Raw genomic sequence first — 26510 nt, 5'->3', positions numbered from 1 at the left:
TTGAACCCACGCCTCCAGAGAGACTGCGACCTGAACGCAGCGCCCTAGACCACTCGGCCATTCTGACTTATTTTCAAGAACCTTTTTACAATTTAATACACCGGACTGCACGGGCTGTAAGTTAGATCGAGTTGATTCCAAAACAGGAATACAGTATTCGGAATGAACCATTCTGAAGTACTTTTAGAGATTATTTTGAACTCGTGTAAATACAGTAGAGTGGTGCTGTTGACTACTCAGCCTCCCTGCGACCGAGCTCAGCCAAATTAGATGTCAACCTCCATTATATGCCATGGTCTTTTGAGTAAGAAATGAACCAATCTGAAGTATTTTCAGAGCCTATTTTGAACTCGTGTAAACAGAGTAGTGCTGTTGACTACTCAGCCTCCCTCTGAACGCAGCGCCTTAGACCACCCGGCCATTCTGACTTGTTTTCAATGTCTGTTTTAAAGTTGAGTACATCGAACTGCACGGGCTGTACGTTAGATCGAATTGATTCCAAAACACGAATCCAGTACTGGGAATGAACCATTCTGAAGTATGTTCATAGATTATTTTGAACTCGTGTAAAAAGAGTGGTGCTGTTGACTACTCAGCCTCCCTGTGACCGAGCTCAGCCATATTAGATGTCTACCTCCATTATCTGCCATGGCCTTTTGAGTAGGACATTTTACAACACTGTGATATGTGTCAGAAGTGGGATTTGAACCCACGCCTCCAGAGAGACTGCGACCTTAACGCAGCGCCTTAGACCGCTCGGCCATTCTGACCTGTTTTCAAAGATCTTTTCATAATTGAGTACACCGAATTGCATTTGCTGTACGTTAGATCGAGTTGTTTCCCAAACATGATTTCAGTTGTGGGAATCAACCATACTGAAATATTTTCAGAGCCTATTTTGAATTCGTGTAAACAGAGGAGTGCTGTGGACTACTCAGCCTCCCTGTGAGCGAGCTCAGCCAAATTAGATGTCAACCTCCATTATATGCCATGGTCTTTTGAGTAAGAAATTCTACAACACTGTGATGTGTGTCAGAAGTGGGATTTGAACCCACGCCTCCAGAGAGACTGCGACCTTAACGCAGCGCCTTAGACCGCTCGGCCATTCTGACCTGTTTTCAAATATCTTTTCATAATTGAGTACACCGAATTGCATTTGCTGTACGTTAGATCGAGTTGTTTCCCAAACATGATTTCAGTTGTGGGAATCAACCATACTGAAATATTTTCAGAGCCTATTTTGAATTCGTGTAAACAGAGGAGTGCTGTGGACTACTCAGCCTCCCTGCGACCGAGCTCAGCCAAATTAGATGTCAACCTCCATTATATGCCATGGTCTTTTGAGTAAGAAATGAACCAATCTGAAATATTTTCAGAGCCTATTTTGAACTCGTGTAAACAGAGTAGTGCTGTTGACTACTCAGCCTCCCTCTGAACGCAGCGCCTTAGACCACCCGGCCATTCTGACTTGTTTTCAATGTCTGTTTTAAAGTTGAGTACATCGAACTGCACGGGCTGTACGTTAGATCGAATTGATTCCAAAACACGAATCCAGTACTGGGAATGAACCATTCTGAAGTATGTTCATAGATTATTTTGAACTCGTGTAAAAAGAGTGGTGCTGTTGATTACTCAGCCTCCCTGTGACCGAGCTTAGCCATATTAGATGTCTCCCTCCATTATCTGCCATGGCCTTTTGAGTAAGACATTTTACAACACTGTGATGTGTGTCAGAAGTGGGATTTGAACCCACGCCTCTAGAGAGACTGCAACCTTAACGCAGCGCCTTAGACCGCTCGGCCATTCTGACCTGTTTTCAAGGATTTTTTCATAATTGAGTACACCGAATTGCATTTGCTGTACGTTAGATTGAGTTGTTTCCCAAACATAATTTCAGTAGTGGGAATGAACCATACTGAAGTATTTTCAGGGCCTATTTTGAACTTGTGTAAACAGAGGAGTGCTGTGGACTACTCAGCCTCCTTGTGACCGAGCTCAGCCAAATTAGATGTCAACCTCCATTATATGCCATGGTCTTTTAAGTAAGAAATTCTACAACACTGTGATGTGTGTCAGAAGTGGGATTTGAACCCACGCCTCCAGAGAGACTGCGACCTTAACGCAGCGCCTTAGACCGCTCGGTCATTCCGACCTGATTTCAAGGATCTTTTCATAATTGAGTACACCGAATTGTATTTGCAGTACGTTAGATGGAGCTGTTTCCCAAACATGATTTCAGTAGTGGGAATGAACCATACTGAAGTATTTTCAGAGCCTATTTTGAACTCGTGTAAACAGAGGAGTGCTGTGGACTACTCAGCCTCCCTGTGACCGAGCTCAGCCAAATTAGATGTCTACCTCCATTGTCTGCCATGGCCTTTTGAGTAAGAAAATATACAACACTGTGATGTGTGTCAGAAGTGGGATTTGAACCCACGCCTCCAGAGAGACTGCGACCTTGACGCAGCGCCTTAGACCGCTCGGCCATTCTGACCTGTTTTCAAAGATCTTTTCATAATTGAGTACACCGAATTGCATTTGCTGTACGTTAGATCGAGTTGTTTCCCAAACATGATTTCAGTAGTGGGAATGAACCATACTGAAGTATTTTCAGAGCCTATTTTGAACTCGTGTAAAGAGGGGAGTGCTGTGGACTACTCAGCCTCCCTGTGAGCGAGCTCAGCCAAATTAGATGTCAACTTCCATTATATGCCATGGTCTTTTGAGTAAGAAATTCTACAACACTGTGATGTGTGTCAGAAGTGGGATTTGAACCCACGCCTCCAGAGAGACTGCAACCTGAACGCAGCGCCTTAGACCACTCGGCCATTCTGACTTATTTTCAAGAACCTTTTTACAATTTAATACACCGGACTGCACGGGCTGTAAGTTAGATCGAGTTGATTCCAAAACACGAATACAGTACTCGGAATGAACCATTCTGAAGTACTTTTAGAGATTATTTTGAACTCGTGTAAATACAGTAGAGTGGTGCTGTTGACTACTCAGCCTCCCTGCGACCGAGCTCAGCCAAATTAGATGTCAACCTCCATTATATGCCATGGTCTTTTGAGTAAGAAATGAACCAATCTGAAGTATTTTCAGAGCCTATTTTGAACTCGTGTAAACAGAGTAGTGCTGTTGACTACTCAGCCTCCCTCTGAACGCAGCGCCTTAGACCACCCGGCCATTCTGACTTGTTTTCAATGTCTGTTTTAAAGTTGAGTACATCGAACTGCACGGGCTGTACGTTAGATCGAATTGATTCCAAAACACGAATCCAGTACTGGGAATGAACCATTCTGAAGTATGTTCATAGATTATTTTGACCTCGTGTAAAAAGAGCGGTGCTGTTGACTACTCAGCCTCCCTGTGACCGAGCTCAGCCATATTAGATGTCTCCCTCCATTATCTGCCATGGCCTTTTGAGTAAGACATTTTACAACACTGTGATGTGTGTCAGAAGTGGGATTTGAACCCACGCCTCCAGAGAGACTGCGACCTTAACGCAGCGCCTTAGACCGCTCGGCCATTCTGACCTGTTTTCAAAGATCTTTTCATAATTGAGTACACCGAATTGCATTTGCTGTACGTTAGATAGAGTTGTTTCCCAATCATGATTTCAGTAGTGGGAATGAACCATACTGAAGTATTTTCAGAGCCTATTTTGAACTCGTGTAAAGAGGGGAGTGCTGTGGACTACTCAGCCTCCCTGTGAGCGAGCTCAGCCAAATTAGATGTCAAATTCCATTATGTGCCATGGTCTTTTGAGTAAGAAATTCTACAACACTGTGATGTGTGTCAGAAGTGGGATTTGAACCCACGCCTCCAGAGAGACTGCAACCTGAACGCAGCGCCTTAGACCACTCGGCCATTCTGACTTATTTTCAAGAACCTTTTTACAATTTAATACACCGGACTGCACGGGCTGTAAGTTAGATCGAGTTGATTCCAAAACACGAATACAGTACTCGGAATGAACCATTCTGAAGTACTTTTAGAGATTATTTTGAACTCGTGTAAATACAGTAGAGTGGTGCTGTTGACTACTCAGCCTCCCTGCGACCGAGCTCAGCCAAATTAGATGTCAACCTCCATTATATGCCATGGTCTTTTGAGTAAGAAATGAACCAATCTGAAGTATTTTCAGAGCCTATTTTGAACTCGTGTAAACAGAGTAGTGCTGTTGACTACTCAGCCTCCCTCTGAACGCAGCGCCTTAGACCACCCGGCCATTCTGACTTGTTTTCAATGTCTGTTTTAAAGTTGAGTACATCGAACTGCACGGGCTGTACGTTAGATCGAATTGATTCCAAAACACGAATCCAGTACTGGGAATGAACCATTCTGAAGTATGTTCATAGATTATTTTGAACTCGTGTAAAAAGAGTGGTGCTGTTGACTACTCAGCCTCCCTGTGACCGAGCTCAGCCATATTAGATGTCTACCTCCATTATCTGCCATGGCCTTTTGAGTAAGACATTTTACAACACTGTGATGTGTGTCAGAAGTGGGATTTGAACCCACGCCTCCAGAGAGACTGCGACCTTAACGCAGCGCCTTAGACCGCTCGGCCATTCTGACCTGTTTTCAAAGATCTTTTCATAATTGAGTACACCGAATTGCATTTGCTGTACGTTAGATCGAGTTGTTTCTCAAACATGATTTCAGTTGTGGGAATCAACCATACTGAAATATTTTCAGAGCCTATTTTGAATTCGTGTAAACAGAGGAGTGCTGTGGACTACTCAGCCTCCCTGTGGCCGAGCTCAGCCAAATTAGATGTCAACCTCCATTATATGCCATGGTCTTTTGAGTAAGAAATTCTACAACACTGTGATGTGTGTCAGAAGTGGGACTTGAACCCACGCCTCCAGAGAGACTGCGACCTGAACGCAGCGCCTTAGACCACTCGGCCATTCTGACTTATTTTCAAGAACCTTTTTACAATTTAATACACCGGACTGCACGGGCTGTAAGTTAGATCGAGTTGATTCCAAAACACGAATACAGTACTCGGAATGAACCATTCTGAAGTACTTTTAGAGATTATTTTGAACTCGTGTAAATACAGTAGAGTGGTGCTGTTGACTACTCAGCCTCCCTGCGACCGAGCTCAGCCAAATTAGATGTCAACCTCCATTATATGCCATGGTCTTTTGAGTAAGAAATGAACCAATCTGAAGTATTTTCAGAGCCTATTTTGAACTCGTGTAAACAGAGTAGTGCTGTTGACTACTCAGCCTCCCTCTGAACGCAGCGCCTTAGACCACCCGGCCATTCTGACTTGTTTTCAATGTCTGTTTTAAAGTTGAGTACATCGAACTGCACGGGCTGTACGTTAGATCGAATTGATTCCAAAACACGAATCCAGTACTGGGAATGAACCATTCTGAAGTATGTTCATAGATTATTTTGAACTCGTGTAAAAAGAGCGGTGCTGTTGACTACTCAGCCTCCCTGTGACCGAGCTCAGCCATATTAGATGTCTCCCTCCATTATCTGCCATGGCCTTTTGAGTAAGACATTTTACAACACTGTGATGTGTGTCAGAAGTGGGATTTGAACCCACGCCTCCAGAGAGACTGCGACCTTAACGCAGCGCCTTAGACCGCTCGGCCATTCTGACCTGTTTTCAAAGATCTTTTCATAATTGAGTACACCGAATTGCATTTGCTGTACGTTAGATAGAGTTGTTTCCCAATCATGATTTCAGTAGTGGGAATGAACCATACTGAAGTATTTTCAGAGCCTATTTTGAACTCGAGTAAAAAGAGGAGTGCTGTGGACTACTCAGCCTCCCTGTGAGCGAGCTCAGCCAAATTAGATGTCAACCTCCATTATATGCCATGGTCTTTTGATTAAGAAATTCTACAACACTGTGATGTGTGTCAGAAGTGGGATTTGAACCCACGCCTCCAGAGAGACTGCGACCTGAACGCAGCGCCTTAGACCACTCGGCCATTCTGACTTAATTTCAAGAACCTTTTTACAATTGAATACACCGGACTGCACGGGCTGTAAGTTAGATCGAGTTGATTCCAAAACACGAATACAGTACTCGGAATGAACCATTCTGAAGTACTTTTAGAGATTATTTTGAACTCGTGTAAATACAGTAGAGTGGTGCTGTTGACTACTCAGCCTCCCTGTGACCGAGCTCAGCCACATTAGATGTCTACCTCCATTGTCTGCCATGGCCTTTTGAGTAAGAAAATATACAACACTGCGTTATGTGTCAGAAGTGGGATTTGAACCCACGCCTCCAGAGAGACTGCGACCTTAACGCAGCGCCTTAGACCGCTCGGCCATTCTGACCTGTTTTCAAACATCTTTTCATAATTGAGTACACCGAATTGCATTTGCTGTACGTTAGATAGAGTTGTTTCCCAAACATGATTTCAGTAGTGGGAATGAACCATACTGAAGTATTTTCAGAGCCTATTTTGAACTCGAGTAAAGAGAGGAGTGCTGTGGACTACTCAGCCTCCCTGTGAGCGAGCTCAGCCAAATTAGATGTCAACCTCCATTATATGCCATGGTCTTTTGAGTAAGAAATTCTACAACACTGTGATGTGTGTCAGAAGTGGGATTTGAACCCACGCCTCCAGAGAGACTGCGACCTGATTGCAGCGCCTTAGACCACTCGGCCATTCTGACTTATTTTCAAGAACCTTTTTACAATTTAATACACCGGACTGCACGGGCTGTAAGTTAGATCGAGTTGTATTCCAAAACACGAATACAGTACTCGGAATGAACCATTCTGAAGTACTTTTAGAGATTATTTTGAACTCGTGTAAATACAGTAGAGTGGTGCTGTTGACTACTCAGCCTCCCTGCGACCGAGCTCAGCCAAATTAGATGTCAACCTCCATTATATGCCATGGTCTTTTGAGTAAGAAATGAACCAATCTGAAGTATTTTCAGAGCCTATTTTGAACTTGTGTAAACAGAGTAGTGCTGTTGACTACTCAGCCTCCCTCTGAACGCAGCGCCTTAGACCACCCGGCCATTCTGACTTGTTTTCCATGTCTGTTTTAAAGTTGAGTACATCGAACTGCACGGGCTGTACGTTAGATCGAATTGATTCCAAAACACGAATCCAGTACTGGGAATGAACCATTCTGAAGTATGTTCATAGATTATTTTGAACTCGTGTTAAAAGAGTGGTGCTGTTGACTACTCAGCCTCCCTGTGACCGAGCTCAGCCATATTAGATGTCTACCTCCATTATCTGCCATGGCCTTTTGAGTAAGACATTTTACAACACTGTGATGTGTGTCAGAAGTGGGATTTGAACCCACGCCTCCAGCGAGACTGCGACCTTAACGCAGCGCCTTAGACCGCTCGGCCATTCTGACCTGTTTTCAAAGATCTTTTCATAATTGAGTACACCGAATTGCATTTGCTGTACGTTAGATGGAGTTGTTTCCCAAACATGATTTCAGTTGTGGGAATCAACCATACTGAAATATTTTCAGAGCCTATTTTAAATTTGTGTAAACAGAGGAGTGCTGTGGACTACTCAGCCTCCCTGTGGCCGAGCTCAGCCAAATTAGATGTCAACCTCCATTATATGCCATGGTCTTTTGAGTAAGACATTTTACAACACTGTGATGTGTGTCAGAAGTGGGATTTGAACCCATGCCTCCAGAGAGACTGCGACCTTAACGCAGCGCCTTAGACCGCTCGGCTTTTCTGACCTGTTTTCAAGGACCTTTTCATAATTGAGTACACCGAATTGCATTTGCTGTACGTTAGATTGAGTTGTTTCCCAAACATGATTTCAGTAGTGGGAATGAACCATACTGAAGTATTTTCAGGGCCTATTTTGAACTCGTGTAAACAGAGGAGTGCTGTGGACTACTCAGCCTCCCTGTGACCGAGCTCAGCCAAATTATATTTTAACCTCCATTATATGCCATGGTCTTTTGAGTAAGAAATTGTACAACACTGTGATGTGTGTCAGAAGTGGGATTTGAACCCACCTCTCCAGAGAGACTGCGACCTTAACGCAGCGCCTTAGACCGCTCGGCCATTCTGACCTGTTTTCAAGGAATTTTTCATAATTGAGTACACCGAATTGCATTTGCTGTACGTTAGATCGAGTTGTTTCCCAAACATGATTTCAGTAGTGGGAATGAACCATACTGAAGTATTTTCAGGGCCTATTTTGAACTCGTGTAAACAGAGGAGTGCTGTGGACTACTCAGCCTCCCTGTGACCGAGCTCAGCCAAATTAGATGTCAATCTCCATTATATGCCATGGTCTTTTGAGTAAGAAATTCTACAACACTGTGATATGTGTCAGAAGTGGCATTTGAACCCACGCCTCCAGAGAGACTGCGACCTGAACGCAGCGCCTTAGACCACTCGGCCATTCTGACTTATTTTCAAGAACCTTTTTACAATTGAATACACCGGACTGCACGGGCTGTAAGTTAGATCGAGTTGATTCCAAAACATGAATACAGTACTCGGAATGAACCATTCTGAAGTACTTTTAGAGATTATTTTGAACTCGTGTAAATACAGTAGAGTGGTGCTGTTGACGACTCAGCCTCCCTGTGACCGAGCTCAGCCACATTAGATGTCTCCCTCCATTGTCTGCCATGGCCTTTTGAGTAAGAAAATGTACACCACTGTGATGTATGTCAGAAGTGGGATTTGAACCCACGCCTCCAGAGAGACTGCAACCTAAACCAACGCCTTAGACCGCTCGGCCATTCTGACCTGTTTTCAAGGAGCTTTTCATAATCGAGTACACCGAATTGCATTTGCTGTACGTTAGATTGAGTTGTTTCCAAAACATGATTTCAGTAGTGGGAATGAACCATACTGAAGTATTTTCAGAGCCTATTTTGAACTCATGTAAAGAGAGGAGTGCTGTGGACTAGTCAGCCTCCCTGTGACCGAGCTCAGCCAAATTAGATGTCAACTTCCATTATATGCCATGGTCTTTTGATTAAGAAATTCCACAACACTGTGATGTGTGTCAGAAGTGGGATTTGAACCCACGCCTCCAGAGAGAATGCGACCTGAACGCAGCGCCTTAGACCACTCGGCCATTCTGACTTATTTTCAAGAACCTTTTTACAATTGAATACACCGGACTGCACGGGCTGTAAGTTAAATCGAGTTGATTCCAAAACACAAATACAGTACTGGGAATGAACCATTCTAAAGTACTTTTAGAGATTATTTTGAACTCGTGTAAAGAGAGTGGTGCTGTTGACTACTCAGCCTCCCTGTGACCGAGCTCAGCCACATTAGATGTCTACCTCCATTATCTGCCATGGCCTTTTGAGTAAGAAAATCTACAACACTGTGACGCGTGTCAGAAGTGGGATTTGAACCCACGCCTCCAGAGAGACTGCGACCTGAACGCAGCGCCTTAGACCGCTCGGCCATTCTGACCTGTTATCAAGGATCTTTTCATAATTGAGTACACCGAATTGCATTTGCTGTACGTTAGATCGAGTTGTTTCCCAAACATGATTTCAGTAGTGGGAATGAACCATACTGAAGTATTTTTAGAGCCTATTTTGAACTCGTGTAAAGAGAGGAGTGCTGTGGACTACTCAGCCTCCCTCTGAACGCAGCGCCTTAGACCACCCGGCCATTCTGACTTGTTTTCAATGTCTGTTTTAAAGTTGAGTACATCGAACTGCACGGGCTGTACGTTAGATCGAATTGATTCCAAAACACGAATCCAGTACTGGGAATGAACCATTCTGAAGTATGTTCATAGATTATTTTGAACTCGTGTAAAAAGAGTGGTGCTGTTGACTACTCAGCCTCCCTGTGACCGAGCTCAGCCATATTAGATGTCTACCTCCATTATCTGCCATGGCCTTTTGAGTAAGACATTTTACAACACTGTGATGTGTGTCAGAAGTGGGATTTGAACCCACGCCTCCAGAGAGACTGCGACCTTAACGCAGCGCCTTAGACCGCTCGGCCATTCTGACCTGTTTTCAAGGACCTTTTCATAATTGAGTACACCGAATTGCATTTGCTGTACGTTAGATTGAGTTGTTTCCCAAACATGATTTCAGTAGTGGGAATAAACCATACTGAAGTATTTTCAGGGCCTATTTTGAACTCGTGTAAACAGAGGAGTGCTGTGGACTACTCAGCCTCCTTGTGACCGAGCTCAGCCAAATTAGATGTCAACCTCCATTATATGCCATGGTCTTTTGAGTAAGAAATTCTACAACACTGTGATGTGTGTCAGAAGTGGGATTTGAACCCACGCCTCTAGAGAGACTGCGACCTAAACGCAGCGCCTTAGACCGCTCGGCCATTCTAACCTGTTTTCAAAGATCTTTTCATAATTGAGTACACCGAATTGCATTTGCTGTACGTTAGATCGAGTTGTTTCCCAAACATGATTTCAGTTGTGGGAATCAACCATACTGAAATATTTTCAGAGCCTATTTTGAATTCGTGTAAACAGAGGAGTGCTGTGGACTACTCAGCCTCCCTGTGGCCGAGCTCAGCCAAATTAGATGTCAACCTCCATTATATGCCATGGTCTTTTGAGTAAGACATTCTACAACACTGTGATGTGTGTCAGAAGTGGGATTTGAACCCACCTCTCCAGAGAGACTGCGACTTTAACGCAGCGCCTTAGACCGCTCGGCCATTCTGACCTGTTATCAAGGATCTTTTCATAATTGAGTACACCGAATTGCATTTGCCGTACGTTAGATCGAGTTGTTTCCCAAACATGATTTCAGTAGTGGGAATGAACCATACTGAAGTATTTTTAGAGCCTATTTTGAACTCGTGTAAAGAGAGGAGTGCTGTGGACTACTCAGCCTCCCTGTGACCGAGCTCAGCCAAATTAGATGTCAACCTCCATTATATGCCATGGTCTTTTGATTAAGAAATTCCACAACACTGTGATGTGTGTCAGAAGTGGGATTTGAACCCACGCCTCCAGAGAGACTGCGACCTGAGCGCAGCGCCTTAGACCACTCGGCCATTCTGACTTATTTTCAAGAACCTTTTTACAATTGAATACACCGGACTGCACGGGCTGTAAGTTAGATCGAGTTGATTCCAAAACATGAATACAGTACTCGGAATGAACCATTCTGAAGTACTTTTAGAGATTATTTTGAACTCGTGTAAATACAGTAGAGTGGTGCTGTTGACGACTCAGCCTCCCTGTGACCGAGCTCAGCCACATTAGATGTCTCCCTCCATTGTCTGCCATGGCCTTTTGAGTAAGAAAATGTACACCACTGTGATGTATGTCAGAAGTGGGATTTGAACCCACGCCTCCAGAGAGACTGCAACCTAAACCAACGCCTTAGACCGCTCGGCCATTCTGACCTGTTTTCAAGGAGCTTTTCATAATCGAGTACACCGAATTGCATTTGCTGTACGTTAGATTGAGTTGTTTCCAAAACATGATTTCAGTAGTGGGAATGAACCATACTGAAGTATTTTCAGAGCCTATTTTGAACTCGTGTAAAGAGAGTGGTGCTGTTGACTACTCAGCCTCCCTGTGACCGAGCTCAGCCACATTAGATGTCTACCTCCATTATCTGCCATGGCCTTTTGAGTAAGAAAATCTACAACACTGTGACGTGTGTCAGAAGTGGGATTTGAACCCACGCCTCCAGAGAGACTGCGACCTGAACGCAGCGCCTTAGACCGCTCGGCCATTCTGACCTGTTATCAAGGATCTTTTCATAATTGAGTACACCGAATTGCATTTGCTGTACGTTAGATCGAGTTGTTTCCCAAACATGATTTCAGTAGTGGGAATGAACCATACTGAAGTATTTTTAGAGCCTATTTTGAACTCGTGTAAAGAGAGGAGTGCTGTGGACTACTCAGCCTCCCTCTGAACGCAGCGCCTTAGACCACCCGGCCATTCTGACTTGTTTTCAATGTCTGTTTTAAAGTTGAGTACATCGAACTGCACGGGCTGTACGTTAGATCGAATTGATTCCAAAACACGAATCCAGTACTGGGAATGAACCATTCTGAAGTATGTTCATAGATTATTTTGAACTCGTGTAAAAAGAGTGGTGCTGTTGACTACTCAGCCTCCCTGTGACCGAGCTCAGCCATATTAGATGTCTACCTCCATTATCTGCCATGGCCTTTTGAGTAAGACATCTTACAACACTGTGATGTGTGTCAGAAGTGGGATATGAACCCACGCCTCCAGAGAGACTGCGACCTTAACGCAGCGCCTTAGACCGCTCGGCCATTCTGACCTGTTTTCAAGGACCTTTTCATAATTGAGTACACCGAATTGCATTTGCTGTACGTTAGATCGAGTTGTTTCCCTAACATGATTTCAGTTGTGGGAATCAACCATACTGAAATATTTTCAGAGCCTATTTTGAATTCGTGTAAACAGAGGAGTGCTGTGGACTACTCAGCCTCCCTGTGGCCGAGCTCAGCCAAATTAGATGTCAACCTCCATTATATGCCATGGTCTTTTGAGTAAGACATTCTACAACACTGTGATGTGTGTCAGAAGTGGGATTTGAACCCACCTCTCCAGAGAGACTGCGACTTTAACGCAGCGCCTTAGACCGCTCGGCCATTCTGACCTGTTATCAAGGATCTTTTCATAATTGAGTACACCGAATTGCATTTGCTGTACGTTAGATCGAGTTGTTTCCCAAACATGATTTCAGTAGTGGGAATGAACCATACTGAAGTATTTTTAGAGCCTATTTTGAACTCGTGCAAAGAGAGGAGTGCTGTGGACTACTCAGCCTCCCTGTGACCGAGCTCAGCCAAATTAGATGTCAACCTCCATTATATGCCATGGTCTTTTGATTAAGAAATTCCACAACACTGTGATGTGTGTCAGAAGTGGGATTTGAACCCACGCCTCCAGAGAGACTGCGACCTGAACGCAGCGCCTTAGACCACTCGGCCATTCTGACTTATTTTCAAGAACATTTTTACAATTGAATACACCGGACTGCACGGGCTGTAAGTTAAATCGAGTTGATTCCAAAACACAAATACACTACTGGGAATGAACCATTCTAAAGTACTTTTAGAGATTATTTTGAACTCGTGTAAAGAGAGTGGTGCTGTTGACTACTCAGCCTCCCTGTGACCGAGCTCAGCCACATTAGATGTCTACCTCCATTATGTGCCATGGCCTTTTGAGTAAGAAAATTTACAACACTGTGATGTGTGTCAGAAGTGGGATTTGAACCAGCGCCTCCAGAGAGACCACGACCTGAACGCAGCGCCTTAGACCGCCCGGCTATTCTGCCTTGTTTTCAATGTATGTCTTAAAGTTGAGTACACCGAACTGCACGGGCTGTACGTTAGATCGAATTGATTCCAAAACACGAATTCAGTACTGGGAATGAACCATTCTGAAGTATGTTCATAGATTATTTTGAACTCGTGTAAAAAGAGTGGTGCTGTTGACTACTCAGCCACAATAGATGTCTATCTTTTATGTGCCATGGCCTTTTGAGTAAGAAAATCTACAACACTATGATGTGTGTCAGAAGTGGGATTTGAACCCACGCCTCCAGAGAGACCACAACCTGAACGCAGCGCCTTAGACCGCTCGACCATTCTGACCTGTTTTCTAGGATCTTTTCAAAATTGAGTACACCGAATTGCATTTGCTGTACGTGAGCTCAAGTTGATTCCAAAACATGATTTCAGTAGTGGGAATGAACCATTCTGAAGTATTTTCAGAGCCTATTTTAAACTCGTGTAAACAGAGTGGTGCTGTTGACTACTTAGCCTCCCTCTGAACGGGTTCAGCCACATTAGATGTAAACCTCCATTATGTGCCCTCGCCTTTTACACATATTTACAAAGAAAGACGGCACACCGAGAGAGTTTTCAAAGCTTTAATAATAATAATATAACTTTCATCCCAAACGGTGGCTGTGACAGGGCAGTTAATGGTAGCAATACTCGAGCGCCGCTGGTGGACGTTAGAAAAATTACATAAATTGGCCGCATCACTGAATAAGCCGCAGGGTTGAAAGTTAGGGAAAAAAGTAGCGGCTCATAATCCGGAATTTACGGTAATTCCTCAACCTATCTACTGTATGGGATGGTTTATTTATGCTCATCTTCGAGTTAACACTATTTATCACATATGGACCAAATTTGTGTCATAGGTGCAAAATCCTTGCTTTTAAAACTCAAATCAGTGAGAACGGAACATTATCCATATCTTTCTGTATTGTTTTTCAGATGCCCCTGGACCAACCAAGCTTAAACAGATGAAGCCTGTGTTCTTCTCTCGGGTGTCATTTTCACTTTTGTTTGACTTGTTGCTCCACCTTTCTACGGCTAATGTCGTAAATGTCCACGAAAGGACACACATTCTTTTTGAGATTGCTCGTAGGAGAGAACAAGCTGAGTATCTGATTGATCTGGTCCTTAGCAAAGGTCCAGAAGCAAGCAGGAAGATGTTGTTTCTCCTAAAACAAAGAAATCCTGCTTATTTAAATGTCGGTAAGTATGTTTCTCAGTTTGTTTTAGTTTACACTAAAAAGCATGCATTATTACCTCCACTTCTAGTACTAATAATCTATCATTATTTGATTGCAAGAGCAAGAAAGCAATATACAAACTGTAGCACAGGAAAATAAGTTTTATTGTCTTACCACAACTTATGAATGAAGTTTATGTGCTGCTCCTTTTGAATAATAGTATCCATAGATAGGTAATTTTCCATTTTGAGTAAATTTCAATGCAACTAGAAATAATTTACAGGATGGCTTGACTTGCTGTTAGCTTGCTATCCAGCTCAGTAGCCTAGATGGTAAGGCGCCCGCTTTGAGACTGGGAGGTCGCTGGTTCGCGCCTCGGCCGAGTCATACCTAAGACTTATAACATTGGTAAAAATGGCGGCGCCCTCTGTTGGCTGCGGCTGCATCGGCTCGCTACAATGGGTCAGGTGTATCGACATTTCGTTCTGTGTACATTGTTACAAAGAATGACAATACAAAGGAAATTATTATTATTATTAATACTATCACTAATTCTATTGTGTGGGGCTCAGGTGTGCTCTAAATCAGAATCATTGGTCTCACTATCGCCCTCTGCTGTGAGGCAAGAGAATTGCGTGCTTTACTCTACTTACGCTTCTGCAGACTCTTAAAGTAGGATTTGGAAATATCTGAAACAACCCTCTTTGTTTAAAATTGTTTTTCAGAAGACTGTATCCATGGACAATTGCTGACACAAGACTTGATAAAGCAGCAACAACTTCAAGAGATTCCAGAATTTAGGCCTGATTTGATGTCTCAGAGGGTTTTGTATAAGCTGATGAATGATCTTGAAGACGATAATTTATTGAGTTACGGGCAAAAAAGTATGATCATCTCTTCCAATCCTGACATCAGAAGCATGGCTTTTCATCTGAACCATGTAGTACACCTTAAAGGGCCAAAAGCAAGTCAGAAGATGATGTCTCACCTTAATCGCATAGAGCCTCGAATATACGGTGAGTTTTAAATTTCCTTGGCCGTCTCATTTAACTCATTTAATGCCATAATGTAGAAATACTTTTCAGAAGCATTGTCACTGAGTGCCAAAATTTTAAAATATGTTTATTTTTGTTTTCATTTATTATTAAAAAAAAACTTAGAAAGGGTTAGGCACAGCTCATCGGTAAGTATCAAGCTTCTGGGAATGTTTTCAGTATTAAAAATCACTGTTAGATGGACAGTACAGTGGTGGGTTAATCTCAGGTAGCGACCCTAAACATACAGTCAGCTAAAATATAAAATTTAACGTTTTGAAACTAACAATAAACATAGGTAAGCCAAGATCCAGACCTCAAGCCTAGAGAGCATTTGTGGAAAGATCTATAAATGCTATGCACAAAAGATCATCAAACAGTAAGGAACTTGAGCTGTTTTGTTAGAAAGATTAGACAAATACTTATGTTTCAAGATGTGCAATACCCAAAACGTCTTGTGGTTATGATGGCATCAAAAGTAGATTGCACAAAGTATTCACTCAAAGGGTGCTGATACTTTAGCAATGCCTACTATTTTTTTTTTAAATTTATTAGCACAATACAAAATGTTAAATCAATTTAGTTTATTTTCACAATTGTGTCTCACTTGTTGTTGAATCTTCAATTGTTTTTCTTGTTCTTTTAATCAATTCTTAAAAAGCCTGAAACATGGCAAGACTTTTTCAAGGCACTGTTTATACAGTTCCTACTTCATGGAGATTCACCTAATTTGGGGGTGGTTCTGGAGTGGATCAACCGCGAAAATGAGAATGTTGTGAAAATGCTACCAGTTTGGAAAAGGTTATGTTTGGAACACTGATAAAAACTAATTTGAGCATATTCTATTCATAATTAGGAAATATAATATTTTCTCCCTCTTTCCACAGCGCATTGCCTTGTTGACCATTATAAAAGCATGCTGATCTCCATGGTCGAAAATGTCGACATTATTGTAAACGATCTCATTGCGAGGGGAGTGGAAGTGAGCGAGGATATCAAAGCCATCTGCAGCCCAAGCGAGAAGATGACCAAAGTCATTGAGAATCTTAAATCAGTGGAACAGAAGCGGGTCTTTTACAGCATCCTTGAGGAACGGGAGCCAAGAACATTTAAAACAATATCCAAGAAAATGTAAGTCTGTAAGTGTAAGGCTTATACTTTTTAGATGTCCTCTTATAAATTTTAGCTTTGAGCTGCATCATTCAGGGTTCATAAGATGCTTGGAATCCTTGATAATGCTTGAATTTTAATGTTGTGTTTTCAACGTCTAAAAAGTGCTTGAATTTTTGGTGAAGTGCTTATAATTGCTTGGAATTGTTTGTTTCTCAACCACTCTGCTTGAAATGACCCAGACACGGCTCTTTATTCGCTTCGCTTTGCCATTGCATTTCTTCTTTGCCTATGATTAACGGCAGCTGGTATTAGTTTGTATGGTATTGTCCTATGAAGCGTCATCGCCCTCTTCAGGTCGCCCCCAAGAGCACATGTGTATGCTACACCTAATTGGGGCACTATAAAATGTGTGTTAGCGCGAGGATTACATATCAAATATGGACCTTTGTAATGGGCCATGGAATAAATGAATGAATGAAGCATTTCCCAGCGGTCATTTTTTTCGGTAAGAACTTTCTGCAACTGAAAATGTAGGCTACATATTATTGCCATTTTTACACAACACCTGTACAGGGAGATATTTGTTTTAACAATATTTACACAAAAATATATTCACGATTTACTCGATTTAAAAATCATATGTCTTGTTAAATGCACACGCAAAAATAAAAATTGCATATGTAAATCGCAGATACATTAGTGGCTCTGCAAATTTTTTTTTCCAGTACCATTACACGAATCGTAATTCACACTAGATTTCTTTGTTTAATGGTACTGGAGAAATTGAAAAATTGGCTTTGAAATTCCTGAAAAAGTGCTTGAATTTCGCCATGTGTTGGCATAGGAATATATTAAACACGTAAAATATTTTTTGGCTCATTTGTTTTTCTTGTTTTATGAAATGTTTTTGCTTGTTTTCCTCATGAAATAAGAAAAACAACATAAAATGTGAAAGCTGATTTTGCCCATTTTAAGATTTGTTTTTCATATTTCACAAGATAAATATAGTAAATACATAAAAACGGCACATTAAAATAATCTAAAAAGGAATAAATACATTAAATCATTGCACACGTATTTAATTAAATCATTTTCCATATGAACTACATACAGTCCTATTTTCTAAAAACACTTATAAGGACATTGTGTATTATTTAACACCTCCTAGTAGCAAAAAAATGTATGTACATTGATTTAAATACTACACGAAAACATGAATTATTACGCAGATTTTTAAATACCTGTAGGTTGACCAATTAGTGTTTACCGTAAATTCCGGACTATAAGCCGCTACTTTTTTCCCAAACTTTCAACCCTGCGGCTTATTCAGTGATGCGGCCAATTTATGTAATTTTTCTAACGGCCGCCAGCGGCGCTCGAGTATAAAAGGTAAGATTTAGACTGCAACTTCTTAGCTTGTGCACAAATTAAATTAGCGTAGACATATCCTCATCATGCAAATTGTAAAAAGAAAGGCACATGATGCAACTTTCAAGCTGAACGCAATCGAGCAGTCCGATATAGAAGGAAACAGAGCTACCGCACGTAAACTTTACTTTGCGAGCGTGATGCTAGCGTGTTTTTGAATAAGGGAGCGTGGGACGACGTCTATATGACTAAGTCTCTTCCCCATACTGAAGGAAGACGACTTTGATGACATCAGTTGTAATGAGGAAGATGAGGACGTTTTACTGTGCTTACGACAAGTACGGTATGTTTTTTTAACAGAGCTGTTTACTGTGTCGCGAGCGTGTTGCTAGTAGCGTTTTGCTACCCTTCACAGGCACGGTTTGGGATGAAAGTTATAATATTATAATTAAAGCTTTGAAAACTCTCTCGGTGTACCGTCTTTCTTTGTAAATATGTGTAACCATGTATAATATGTATTTGCAACTGTATATTTTTGTAATGTATTTATTTTTGAAACTTATTCTGATATGTTTTGTACGAGCAAATGAGAAAGAAGGGGCGGGGCAAACGCGGGCTGACGGGAAGTGGAGTAAAGGTGAGACGTGTTTGTGGACGCGATTGACAATAGTGGATATATATTTTTCCCACCCGTACCTTTGGAATTATACACTTTTTTCCTTGGATTACTTTCAACGGGCACCCGGACTCGGCAGGTCTGCATTAAATCTTAAGTACCGGTATAATTTTCCGTTCACTTTGCCGGCTGTGTTATTTGGACTGTATCGGGTATGGGTTAATTTCGTGTTTGTATTGCGGCTAATATACAGGTGCGGCTTGTGTATGTACAAAATCGGTTTTCCTCCCGAAATGTGGTGGGTGTCGCTTATAATCAGGTGCGCTCTATAGTCCGGAATTTACGGTATTTTATATATGATGACTTTAGTTTTTAGTACAACCTCAAAATAAAGAGAGAAGACATCGATGGATAATGAACTTGCAAGAAAAACAAGGGAGAGCCCAAACCTCTAATAAGAAATTCTAACATGTTCTAAAAGACCTCCCCTGAGCCCTGTTTTTAAAATATCCTAGGTTACAAAAGCAGATCCGCCCTGAAGGGTGTGGAAATCCAAGAACAGCAACGTGATTGGCCAATAGTGACAATTAGGTTAACTTTATCTTCTTGGCTCATACCTCACTGTGAATGTGTAAAACTGGAGTGTCATGCCCAATTTCGTTGTCACAATATGTTAACCCATTTTGTAACAATGACAATAAAGGTATATTCTATTCTATTCTATTCTAAAATAGTCAACAAATGTACTGGCATCCTATGCAATCACCTATAGGTGTCCAATATCAAAAACTGAATAAACTTATCAATAGAACATGAGCCTCCCCTAAAGTGAGCTGACATAACTGCCCGCCATCTTGCTACTGCGGATACCCAAAACCCTCAAAAGGGCTTGACAAAAAAAGAGATGTAGAATAGTGTGTTTTAGTCACTTTAAGGCTGCGTAATTTGTGATTTTTCTTTTTTTTCTGTTGCAATAAACAACAGCAACATCTAGTGGTCAAATAATACACATTGTCTCTTTTAAGATACCAAAACTGCCTACAGGGTGCTGTACATTGTGCAATAATTAGTATTCATCCTTCAACAACAATAATAAAAAAAAATGTTAAAAAGTTTCATGGTGTGCCAAAGAATATAAATATCTTTTTAGCTAAGTTTTTAGGCTTGAACTCAATCTACGTGTTTTTTTTTGTTTTCAATAGTGTCATTGTCATTTTTAAACACTTTCAGGAAAACTGAATTTTCATGGATGGAGGACGACAAAAGGACACATTTTGAAATGGACATGGTACGTATATTCTTGACCAAATGTCTTCTTTGATTCGGATCATTCACATGCTTCTAAATCCAACAGTAGAATACAATTTCATTTTGTAAAATTAAAGTCTAAAAAAAAAATCCTTTGTAACTCCTGTTATTGATTTTTTCTTTAACTAGGTGGAGTGGTTTACTGAAACGACAGTATTTGCTGAGGAAGGCTGGACTAAACTTGAGCCGTCAGTAAGCCAGGATGGTGGCTTGACCTGGTACAGGTAAAACACATTTGAAGTATTTACGGTCTGCTTCGAAAGAAAGACAATATGTGTGGTGGCAGAAATGAAAATAAACAGCTTTCTTGTTCTTGTATTTTATGTACAATATGTATTAAAAAAACTGTTATTTAGCTCATTGTTTCTTATAAAACATTGCCCACCCGTTGGCCTTTACTCGTTGTTGAATTTATTTATTAAGGTTTCCTTAAAATTATTATATTTTATTTACATTCACTAGATTTATGTCGTCCATTTTAGGAGCGTCCATTTTACCACTGAAAACTGAATATCACACAGTGTTTCTGGCAAGACGGCAGGGTTTGATTCGTCATGCCAGAGTCTCATAAACTTGTATTATTGAAAAAGATATACCATATTTTTTATCATACATAAATGTGAAGTTAATTAAAATAGCTTTTAGATTTGTTATTATATACAGCAGTGTCTGAAATAACGTCTGCCCGGACGCCCGAGGCGTGCATCTTTAAAGTCGGGCGTACAACTTATAAAACGTCTCTGCTCTGGTGGCCAACAACTTTAAAAAAATAAATTAAAAAAAAAATATATATATTTATTTTTTATTTATTTATATTTTAAATCAAACGTTTGCTTTATTCCGAGTTCAAAATCTTCGTTCGGTTTGGAAATTTCAGAATTTCGGTTCGTTTGTCAATTTGCATACTTGGCAGCCAATCAGAAGCCTGCATCGAATAACTTCCTACTACCGGAATTTCCAGAGCCTTATAAGGTCGTACATTTGCATATCATTTTCCAAAGTAGACGCACAGAGAACACAAGAAAAATGGATTAGTGGTTAGGAATCAAGCCAAAACTTCAGCCCCAGAAGAAAGATTCAAAAGAAGCTAACAAAATTTATGGCGCTACAAACTGTAAACGTACATTAAAAGCATCGTGGAAAGAGCAGCTCACGTGGCTTGTAGCAGACGACGCAACGCAAACATTGCATGAATGAAGATGAGTAAATACAGGTACATACTGATGGCAGTTGGAAAACAGCGATGTCATATACATGCAAAGAGCGGTATAAGTAGATTTATAATAAACTTAATTTTAAATTGTTGTTCTTTTATATATTCTGATTAAAAATCCCTAATACTTTGCAACAATGTTTTTTTCTTCTTTTGTTAGTTGTCTCATTGTGTTTCAAGTTGTGAAAAATGGGGCAGGGAACTTTATGGCTGGGCAGGCAACTTTTTCAGGGTTGTCTGCCCTGGTGTCCGGTAACTTTTTGTCATGAGCTTCAGACATTGATATACAGTAAATGATCGCAAACACAATGGTGTGTATTTGTGCAGTGTTGACAGTCAGAAGGAATCTTGTTCAGTCAGCTTCGACCCCTGCAGTAGTTGCGGTCTTTGTCCCGCCTAACCTGCACTGTGCTTAGACGGCTGGGAAAAATGTGACATTGAAAAGCGTTCCGTTTTCCCCAGTTTGAACATTTTTCATCTCTTGATGACGAGATAAAAAATGTTTATTGCGTCGTGGCACTGTTTGGGTTTGCAACCGAGCGTAAAAATGCGGCGCTGCCTTTGTTAGCAATTAGAAACATTAGGTCAGAACAGGAAAACGCTTTGGCAAACACAGCTTTAACTATAGCTCATAATTTGCCTGTTACAATAACAGAAAAAAATCGGCATCCTGTCATAGCAGCAATCACGAAAGCAGCGGTATTGATATTTATTACTGCAATTGACCAAATCAAATATTCTGTAATTAATATAAAAATATCGATGATTTGGTCGCATGCGGATATTGAACCTTAAGTTAGTCCAGCATTGGCATCTGAACAACGCTAATTATTTTCAGTCAAACTGGATGATGAGAATTTTTTTTTAATCTCGCATTAAACTCCTGTCTTGTATACCATGCTTTGTGAGATACATTTGAATTTACAATGTACAACATTTTCTTACTGGGGAGCTTTCCCCAAGACCCCCCCTAGATTGTTTAAAACCAGGGTCTCAAGAAGTTGTATTCTACAGTTTTTTAGGTCTAACTGAATTTTTGTAGGCCATATCTTACCTCTACTTGTGTCCCACCAGCTACCGCTGTTCACCAGGTAAATATGAGTGCCGTGTCTCGGGCATGCGCTGGATTTGTAAGGATTCCTCTTTAAGCTTCAAGTACCATTTTGGCAAATGGTGGGAGCACAAGGACACAATCGAGGCCTTGCAGTACATGCCAGCGGGACCCCTACTGGACGTCACAGTCACTGACGGGCGATTTAAAGAAGTCTATCTGCCACATTGGATCCGCATAAGTCAGTGAGAAAAACAAAGACGGTGACTATGTTTACATGCAGGCAATAGTACGACTCGGATCAGATGTCAATTTTTTGGAGCAATCTGAATGAATACTTCACATAACTAGAAGCAATAACTCCATTTCCATGGCGTTTGCGAGTATTCCGATTTACAAGTGCAAGTGAGAGCGATGTCATTATGCAAATTAATGTTTTTCCACAACTTTTGACATAAAAGGGACACTCTGTAATATTTGATCAGTAGATGTTGCTGTATTGAGTAGTTCAACTAAAAAAAAGGGCTACAAAGTACAAGTAAGAATACAAACGTCTGGCCAAAGTAGACCATTTTCTTCTTTTTCTGGGCCAGCTTTTTAGAATGGAATAGAATAAAATACATGTTTATTGTTATTGTTACAAAATGGGTTAACATATTGTGACAATGAATTTTCACAAGGTTTTGGGGTTTTAGGGGTACCCATTGCAGCAAAAGGGTGTACAATCATGGGCCTCATATTGTTTAAATACCTTTATCTTAAATGCTAATTTCTTGAGCAACAAGTATTTGAAAACAGTGTGCGTTTACATGATAGTTAATGTAACTTTGCTTATTACTCAAATCAATATAGTATATATGTCTGGTAGTGTAGAAATTAACAATGGAGTATTATTTGTTTTTCTTTTGTAGCTGATGATCCCGCAATTGTTAATAAGTTTGCAGTTCTGCATTCAAATTCTGATGGAGCTACAGTGGAGAACGTGTCTGATGTCACACCATCCCATGCCAAGCTTCCAAAACCAGTTTTCACTGAAAACGGAATAGTGTTTCGGTTATTTCGCTGGTTTGGTTTACCATTGTCTCTGAAGTGCAAAGTGATGGTATACAAGACCAGAAAAGCATTTCTGACGTTGCACGTGTATTTGATCCCGAGCGACCCTTCTCTTGAAACGGTAATTATTGATTTTGATGTGTTTTTTTCTTTGTCTGAAAGTATCTTTATGATTGGTGTATGGTTGTTCATAACAGAATCTACACGAAGCAGCAGAAAAGAAAGGCTTTGAATGGATTGAGAAATCTCAATATCAGGGGACCTTGAAGATGGGCGACCAGTTCGAACTGAAGACCAATGTGGATGGGGCATCGATAATTCCAAATGTATGGTTAAGCACATTTCATATATTGATAAGACTGCCTGGAAATAACACTCAACATTCTTACTCTTAGTTTCTTACTGGAAGTGCTACATTCAGGGTTAAACCTTCGAAACACAATCATATCATCGCTCTCTGCTGACAACGCCTACCAACCCGTGCACTCTTTTATATCATTTCTAACATTGTGATTTCCCCAAATTCGAAGTACTGCACTGTTGACCGAGATTTTCTGCTCGAATTGCAAATGTTTGTCCTGTTTGGAGCATTTTTTTTACAGATTATTTTTTTCGACTGATAACCGATAAAATCCTGGCTCTCGACTAGAGGCTGATACAGATGACCGATAACTTATACTATTAATACTATGTCCTCACCCAAAATCCAATTTTTTAATCTTTGTCTCTATTTTTCTTTAAAATTACAATATAATTGCAAAGGTCCAGTAAACATGTCTCCCCGGTGTTGGAGAGATTAAAGATTGACTTCAATCAATTGACTTCAATCGACTGACCGATTGATCGATCAATCAATGAACCAACCAACCAACCCTCCAACCAACCCTATCTTTGTCAATTTAATATATACCAACCAACCAACCCTAACTTTGTCAATTTAATATATACCAACCAAACAACCTTAACTTTTGTCAATTTAATATTTACCAACCAACCAATCCTATCTTTGTCAATCTGATATATATATAATAATAATATCCTTTGTATTGTCATTCTTTGTAACAATGTACACAGAATGAAATGTCGATACACCTGACCCGTTGTAGCGAGCCGATGCAGCCGCAGCCAACAGAGGGCGCCGCCATTTTACCAATGTTATAAGTCTTAGGAATGACCCGGCCGAGGCGCGAACCAGCGACCTCCCAGTCTCAAAGCGGGCGCCTTACCATCTAGGCTACTGAGCTGATATACCAACCAATCCTAACTTTGTCAATTTAATATACACAGGGATCAGAATTTTCCGCGGATCCGCGGATTTCCGCTGTTTTTGAACCCCAAAGGCATTCCGACTTTTTCACTTTTTCTCTTGCGTAGCAAACAAATTCAAAATCCGACTGTCTCACTCTTTCCTTTATTGCTCTGGCGCACCCTGGCGGCCGTTAGAAAAATTGGCCGCATTGTCGCACAAGCTGCAGGGACTGAACTGCATTTGAACTTATCTTGCAGTATTTCCAAAAAAATCAGTTATGTGGGCAAATTATTTTAATCTTCTAAAAATGTTACTTAAATGATAAATATAAGCATGGTTTTGGACAAGTAAATTGCCTGAAACCCAGTTTTTTTTTTTTGGCGGTGGGGGGGGCTCCGCCCTGGTTTATTCCTGGACGCTGGCTATTTCAGCTGAAAATTAAAATCTCCATTCTGATCCCTGTATACACCAGTATTATTTACAAATGTATGCCAGTGATGAGAAAAGAGTCCAGAGCATAGAAACATTTTTGCCAAATATTTTTGACAGCTTTGAACAGATGTCCAGAACAGAAAAGTACCATGCTTGTCCCCAACAAACTTCAAAAGTGTGCTCCAGTGATAGACTTACACTATATATGGATGGATACAACTCTGGTATCGACATTTCGTTCTGTGTACATTGTTACAAAGAATGACAATACAAAGGAAATTATTATTATTATTATTATTATTACTATGTATAGATAATTCCACCTGTAGCATTTTTGCCTTGGGGACATCTCGTTCGTTAATAGGGCTGCATCTGTATTGGTTGGATAATTATCGTGCATCTCTAATTTATTGATCATGTGATGCAATATTGCTTGTTGCATTCATCAGTTAGACCTACAAACATTAAGTTTACACAGATAAGGAAACAGTGTTTGGGACCCTGAGTGCTTGTTTATGTTGATGAGTTGATTGTTTTTGTTTTATTTTTTTCCTACCCAGATGTGCGTGTTTTTTAAAAATGTATTGTTTACAGAAATTCCTGTTCACAAATGAAGATGGAGATCCTAACTTCATTGAGGTGTTCCTGCAGAATCCTGGGTATACATTCTCTCTAACACTGAATAATAATGGTGAAAAAGTGTGGAGATGTGAAATCCGACAAGGTAAAATAACACGACCAACATTAACCACTTAGCATTAACTCATTCACCATAATTGAATGCTGTGGACGTCAAAGATTCAAGTTAAATCACGTTCCATTGACGGCCATGGACATCAACCCTCCATGAGTTAACTGGGTGGGCAGGAAAAGAGTTAGGATAGTTACTAATCTTTTTTTCCCCCCCAGGTGATTACTCATGTCCTGGACCTATTGTGTCTGAAATGATGAAATATGGTAATGGTATTTTTATGTTTTTGCTTTTGCTGGATTCTATTCATTATTATTGCATTATTATTATCATTATTAGTGCTCTAGTTTTTCAGTGGCCTGCATGTGTTTTATAAATTATATAAAGAGTTTTTCAAATATCCAGACAGGCAAATTTCTATTTTTACTCTTGAAATTGATAGCTAGTTCTTTCCTGGGGCGGCACGGCAGGTGAGTGGTTAGTGCTCTGCGGCACAGTTCTGGGTCAAATCGGAGCTACTAGCCTTCCGGTGCGGGGTTTGCATAATTCTCCCCATGCTTGGATGGGTTTCCTCCAGTTCAGGGTGTCCCCTGTCCACTGGCCGAAGACGGCTTGGATTTGCTCCAGCATGTCTACCAAAAAAGCATTGGAAAACTCGCGTGCCAGTATTTTATAAGACATGGGTGTGGTTTGAAAGAGAGTAAATGCAGAGTAAATATTGAGAATGTTCTGGCAAAGGTCCAGATACAACTCATTAGTAAATGTTTCTTTTAAATACATAGGTAATCAGGTAGTGTATTAACTACAACCAAATTAATAATATAATTATTTAAATTGTCATATGAATATAACTGGAAAAGTCGTACAATTATGACTAGATACAGTGACATTTTACAGTATTCAAGCAAAATCAGGTTTCTCTT

The 26510-nt window shown here is 40.7% G+C and overlaps 1 protein-coding gene, 1 long non-coding RNA gene and 21 other non-coding genes across 23 annotated transcripts in view; 2 read left to right on the top strand and 21 right to left on the bottom strand.

Moving 5' to 3' along the window:
* The window catches only part of LOC148359665 (uncharacterized), a 70087-nt gene extending 47728 nt beyond the window's left edge, over positions 1-22359 (top strand). Inside the window, exons 6-12 of the mRNA XM_088344373.1 lie at positions 14218-14481; positions 15185-15475; positions 16381-16624; positions 19821-19878; positions 20028-20122; positions 22186-22317; positions 22353-22359. Of these exons, the coding sequence (XP_088200499.1) occupies positions 14218-14481; positions 15185-15475; positions 16381-16624; positions 19821-19878; positions 20028-20122; positions 22186-22317; positions 22353-22359 (1091 nt within the window). The remainder of the gene's footprint in view (positions 1-14217; positions 14482-15184; positions 15476-16380; positions 16625-19820; positions 19879-20027; positions 20123-22185; positions 22318-22352) is intronic.
* trnal-aag (transfer RNA leucine (anticodon AAG)) lies at positions 689-770 on the bottom strand. Its single transcript has one exon. It is a non-coding gene; the product is annotated as a tRNA-Leu (tRNA).
* Positions 1031-1112, bottom strand: trnal-aag (transfer RNA leucine (anticodon AAG)). The gene has a single exon. It is a non-coding gene; the product is annotated as a tRNA-Leu (tRNA).
* trnal-cag (transfer RNA leucine (anticodon CAG)) lies at positions 2755-2836 on the bottom strand. The gene has a single exon. It is a non-coding gene; the product is annotated as a tRNA-Leu (tRNA).
* Positions 3458-3539, bottom strand: trnal-aag (transfer RNA leucine (anticodon AAG)). Its single transcript has one exon. It is a non-coding gene; the product is annotated as a tRNA-Leu (tRNA).
* Positions 3800-3881, bottom strand: trnal-cag (transfer RNA leucine (anticodon CAG)). The gene has a single exon. It is a non-coding gene; the product is annotated as a tRNA-Leu (tRNA).
* trnal-aag (transfer RNA leucine (anticodon AAG)) lies at positions 4503-4584 on the bottom strand. Its single transcript has one exon. It is a non-coding gene; the product is annotated as a tRNA-Leu (tRNA).
* Positions 4845-4926, bottom strand: trnal-cag (transfer RNA leucine (anticodon CAG)). The gene has a single exon. It is a non-coding gene; the product is annotated as a tRNA-Leu (tRNA).
* trnal-aag (transfer RNA leucine (anticodon AAG)) lies at positions 5548-5629 on the bottom strand. Its single transcript has one exon. It is a non-coding gene; the product is annotated as a tRNA-Leu (tRNA).
* trnal-cag (transfer RNA leucine (anticodon CAG)) lies at positions 5890-5971 on the bottom strand. Its single transcript has one exon. It is a non-coding gene; the product is annotated as a tRNA-Leu (tRNA).
* trnal-aag (transfer RNA leucine (anticodon AAG)) lies at positions 6237-6318 on the bottom strand. Its single transcript has one exon. It is a non-coding gene; the product is annotated as a tRNA-Leu (tRNA).
* Positions 7283-7364, bottom strand: trnal-aag (transfer RNA leucine (anticodon AAG)). Its single transcript has one exon. It is a non-coding gene; the product is annotated as a tRNA-Leu (tRNA).
* On the bottom strand, positions 8309-8390 carry trnal-cag (transfer RNA leucine (anticodon CAG)). The gene has a single exon. It is a non-coding gene; the product is annotated as a tRNA-Leu (tRNA).
* Positions 8997-9078, bottom strand: trnal-cag (transfer RNA leucine (anticodon CAG)). The gene has a single exon. It is a non-coding gene; the product is annotated as a tRNA-Leu (tRNA).
* On the bottom strand, positions 9339-9420 carry trnal-cag (transfer RNA leucine (anticodon CAG)). The gene has a single exon. It is a non-coding gene; the product is annotated as a tRNA-Leu (tRNA).
* On the bottom strand, positions 9893-9974 carry trnal-aag (transfer RNA leucine (anticodon AAG)). The gene has a single exon. It is a non-coding gene; the product is annotated as a tRNA-Leu (tRNA).
* trnal-uag (transfer RNA leucine (anticodon UAG)) lies at positions 10235-10316 on the bottom strand. The gene has a single exon. It is a non-coding gene; the product is annotated as a tRNA-Leu (tRNA).
* On the bottom strand, positions 10577-10658 carry trnaf-aaa (transfer RNA phenylalanine (anticodon AAA)). The gene has a single exon. It is a non-coding gene; the product is annotated as a tRNA-Phe (tRNA).
* trnal-cag (transfer RNA leucine (anticodon CAG)) lies at positions 10919-11000 on the bottom strand. The gene has a single exon. It is a non-coding gene; the product is annotated as a tRNA-Leu (tRNA).
* On the bottom strand, positions 11607-11688 carry trnal-cag (transfer RNA leucine (anticodon CAG)). Its single transcript has one exon. It is a non-coding gene; the product is annotated as a tRNA-Leu (tRNA).
* On the bottom strand, positions 12503-12584 carry trnaf-aaa (transfer RNA phenylalanine (anticodon AAA)). Its single transcript has one exon. It is a non-coding gene; the product is annotated as a tRNA-Phe (tRNA).
* On the bottom strand, positions 12845-12926 carry trnal-cag (transfer RNA leucine (anticodon CAG)). The gene has a single exon. It is a non-coding gene; the product is annotated as a tRNA-Leu (tRNA).
* A 15-nt stretch (positions 22360-22374) lies between the features above and the next one.
* Positions 22375-25772, top strand: LOC148359664 (uncharacterized). The gene is made up of 4 exons (XR_015851253.1): positions 22375-22403; positions 23074-23336; positions 23413-23541; positions 25491-25772. It is a non-coding gene; the product is annotated as an uncharacterized LOC148359664 (long non-coding RNA).
* Positions 25773-26510: the final 738 nt, after the last annotated feature.

The sequence above is a fragment of the Urocampus carinirostris genome, chromosome 9 (genome assembly GCF_059441175.1).
Source record: "Urocampus carinirostris isolate Australia breed hairy pipefish chromosome 9, RoL_Ucar_1.0, whole genome shotgun sequence".
In the NCBI taxonomy this organism is placed as follows: Eukaryota; Metazoa; Chordata; class Actinopteri; order Syngnathiformes; family Syngnathidae; genus Urocampus; species Urocampus carinirostris.
This window is presented reverse-complemented; position numbering and strand designations above follow the sequence as displayed.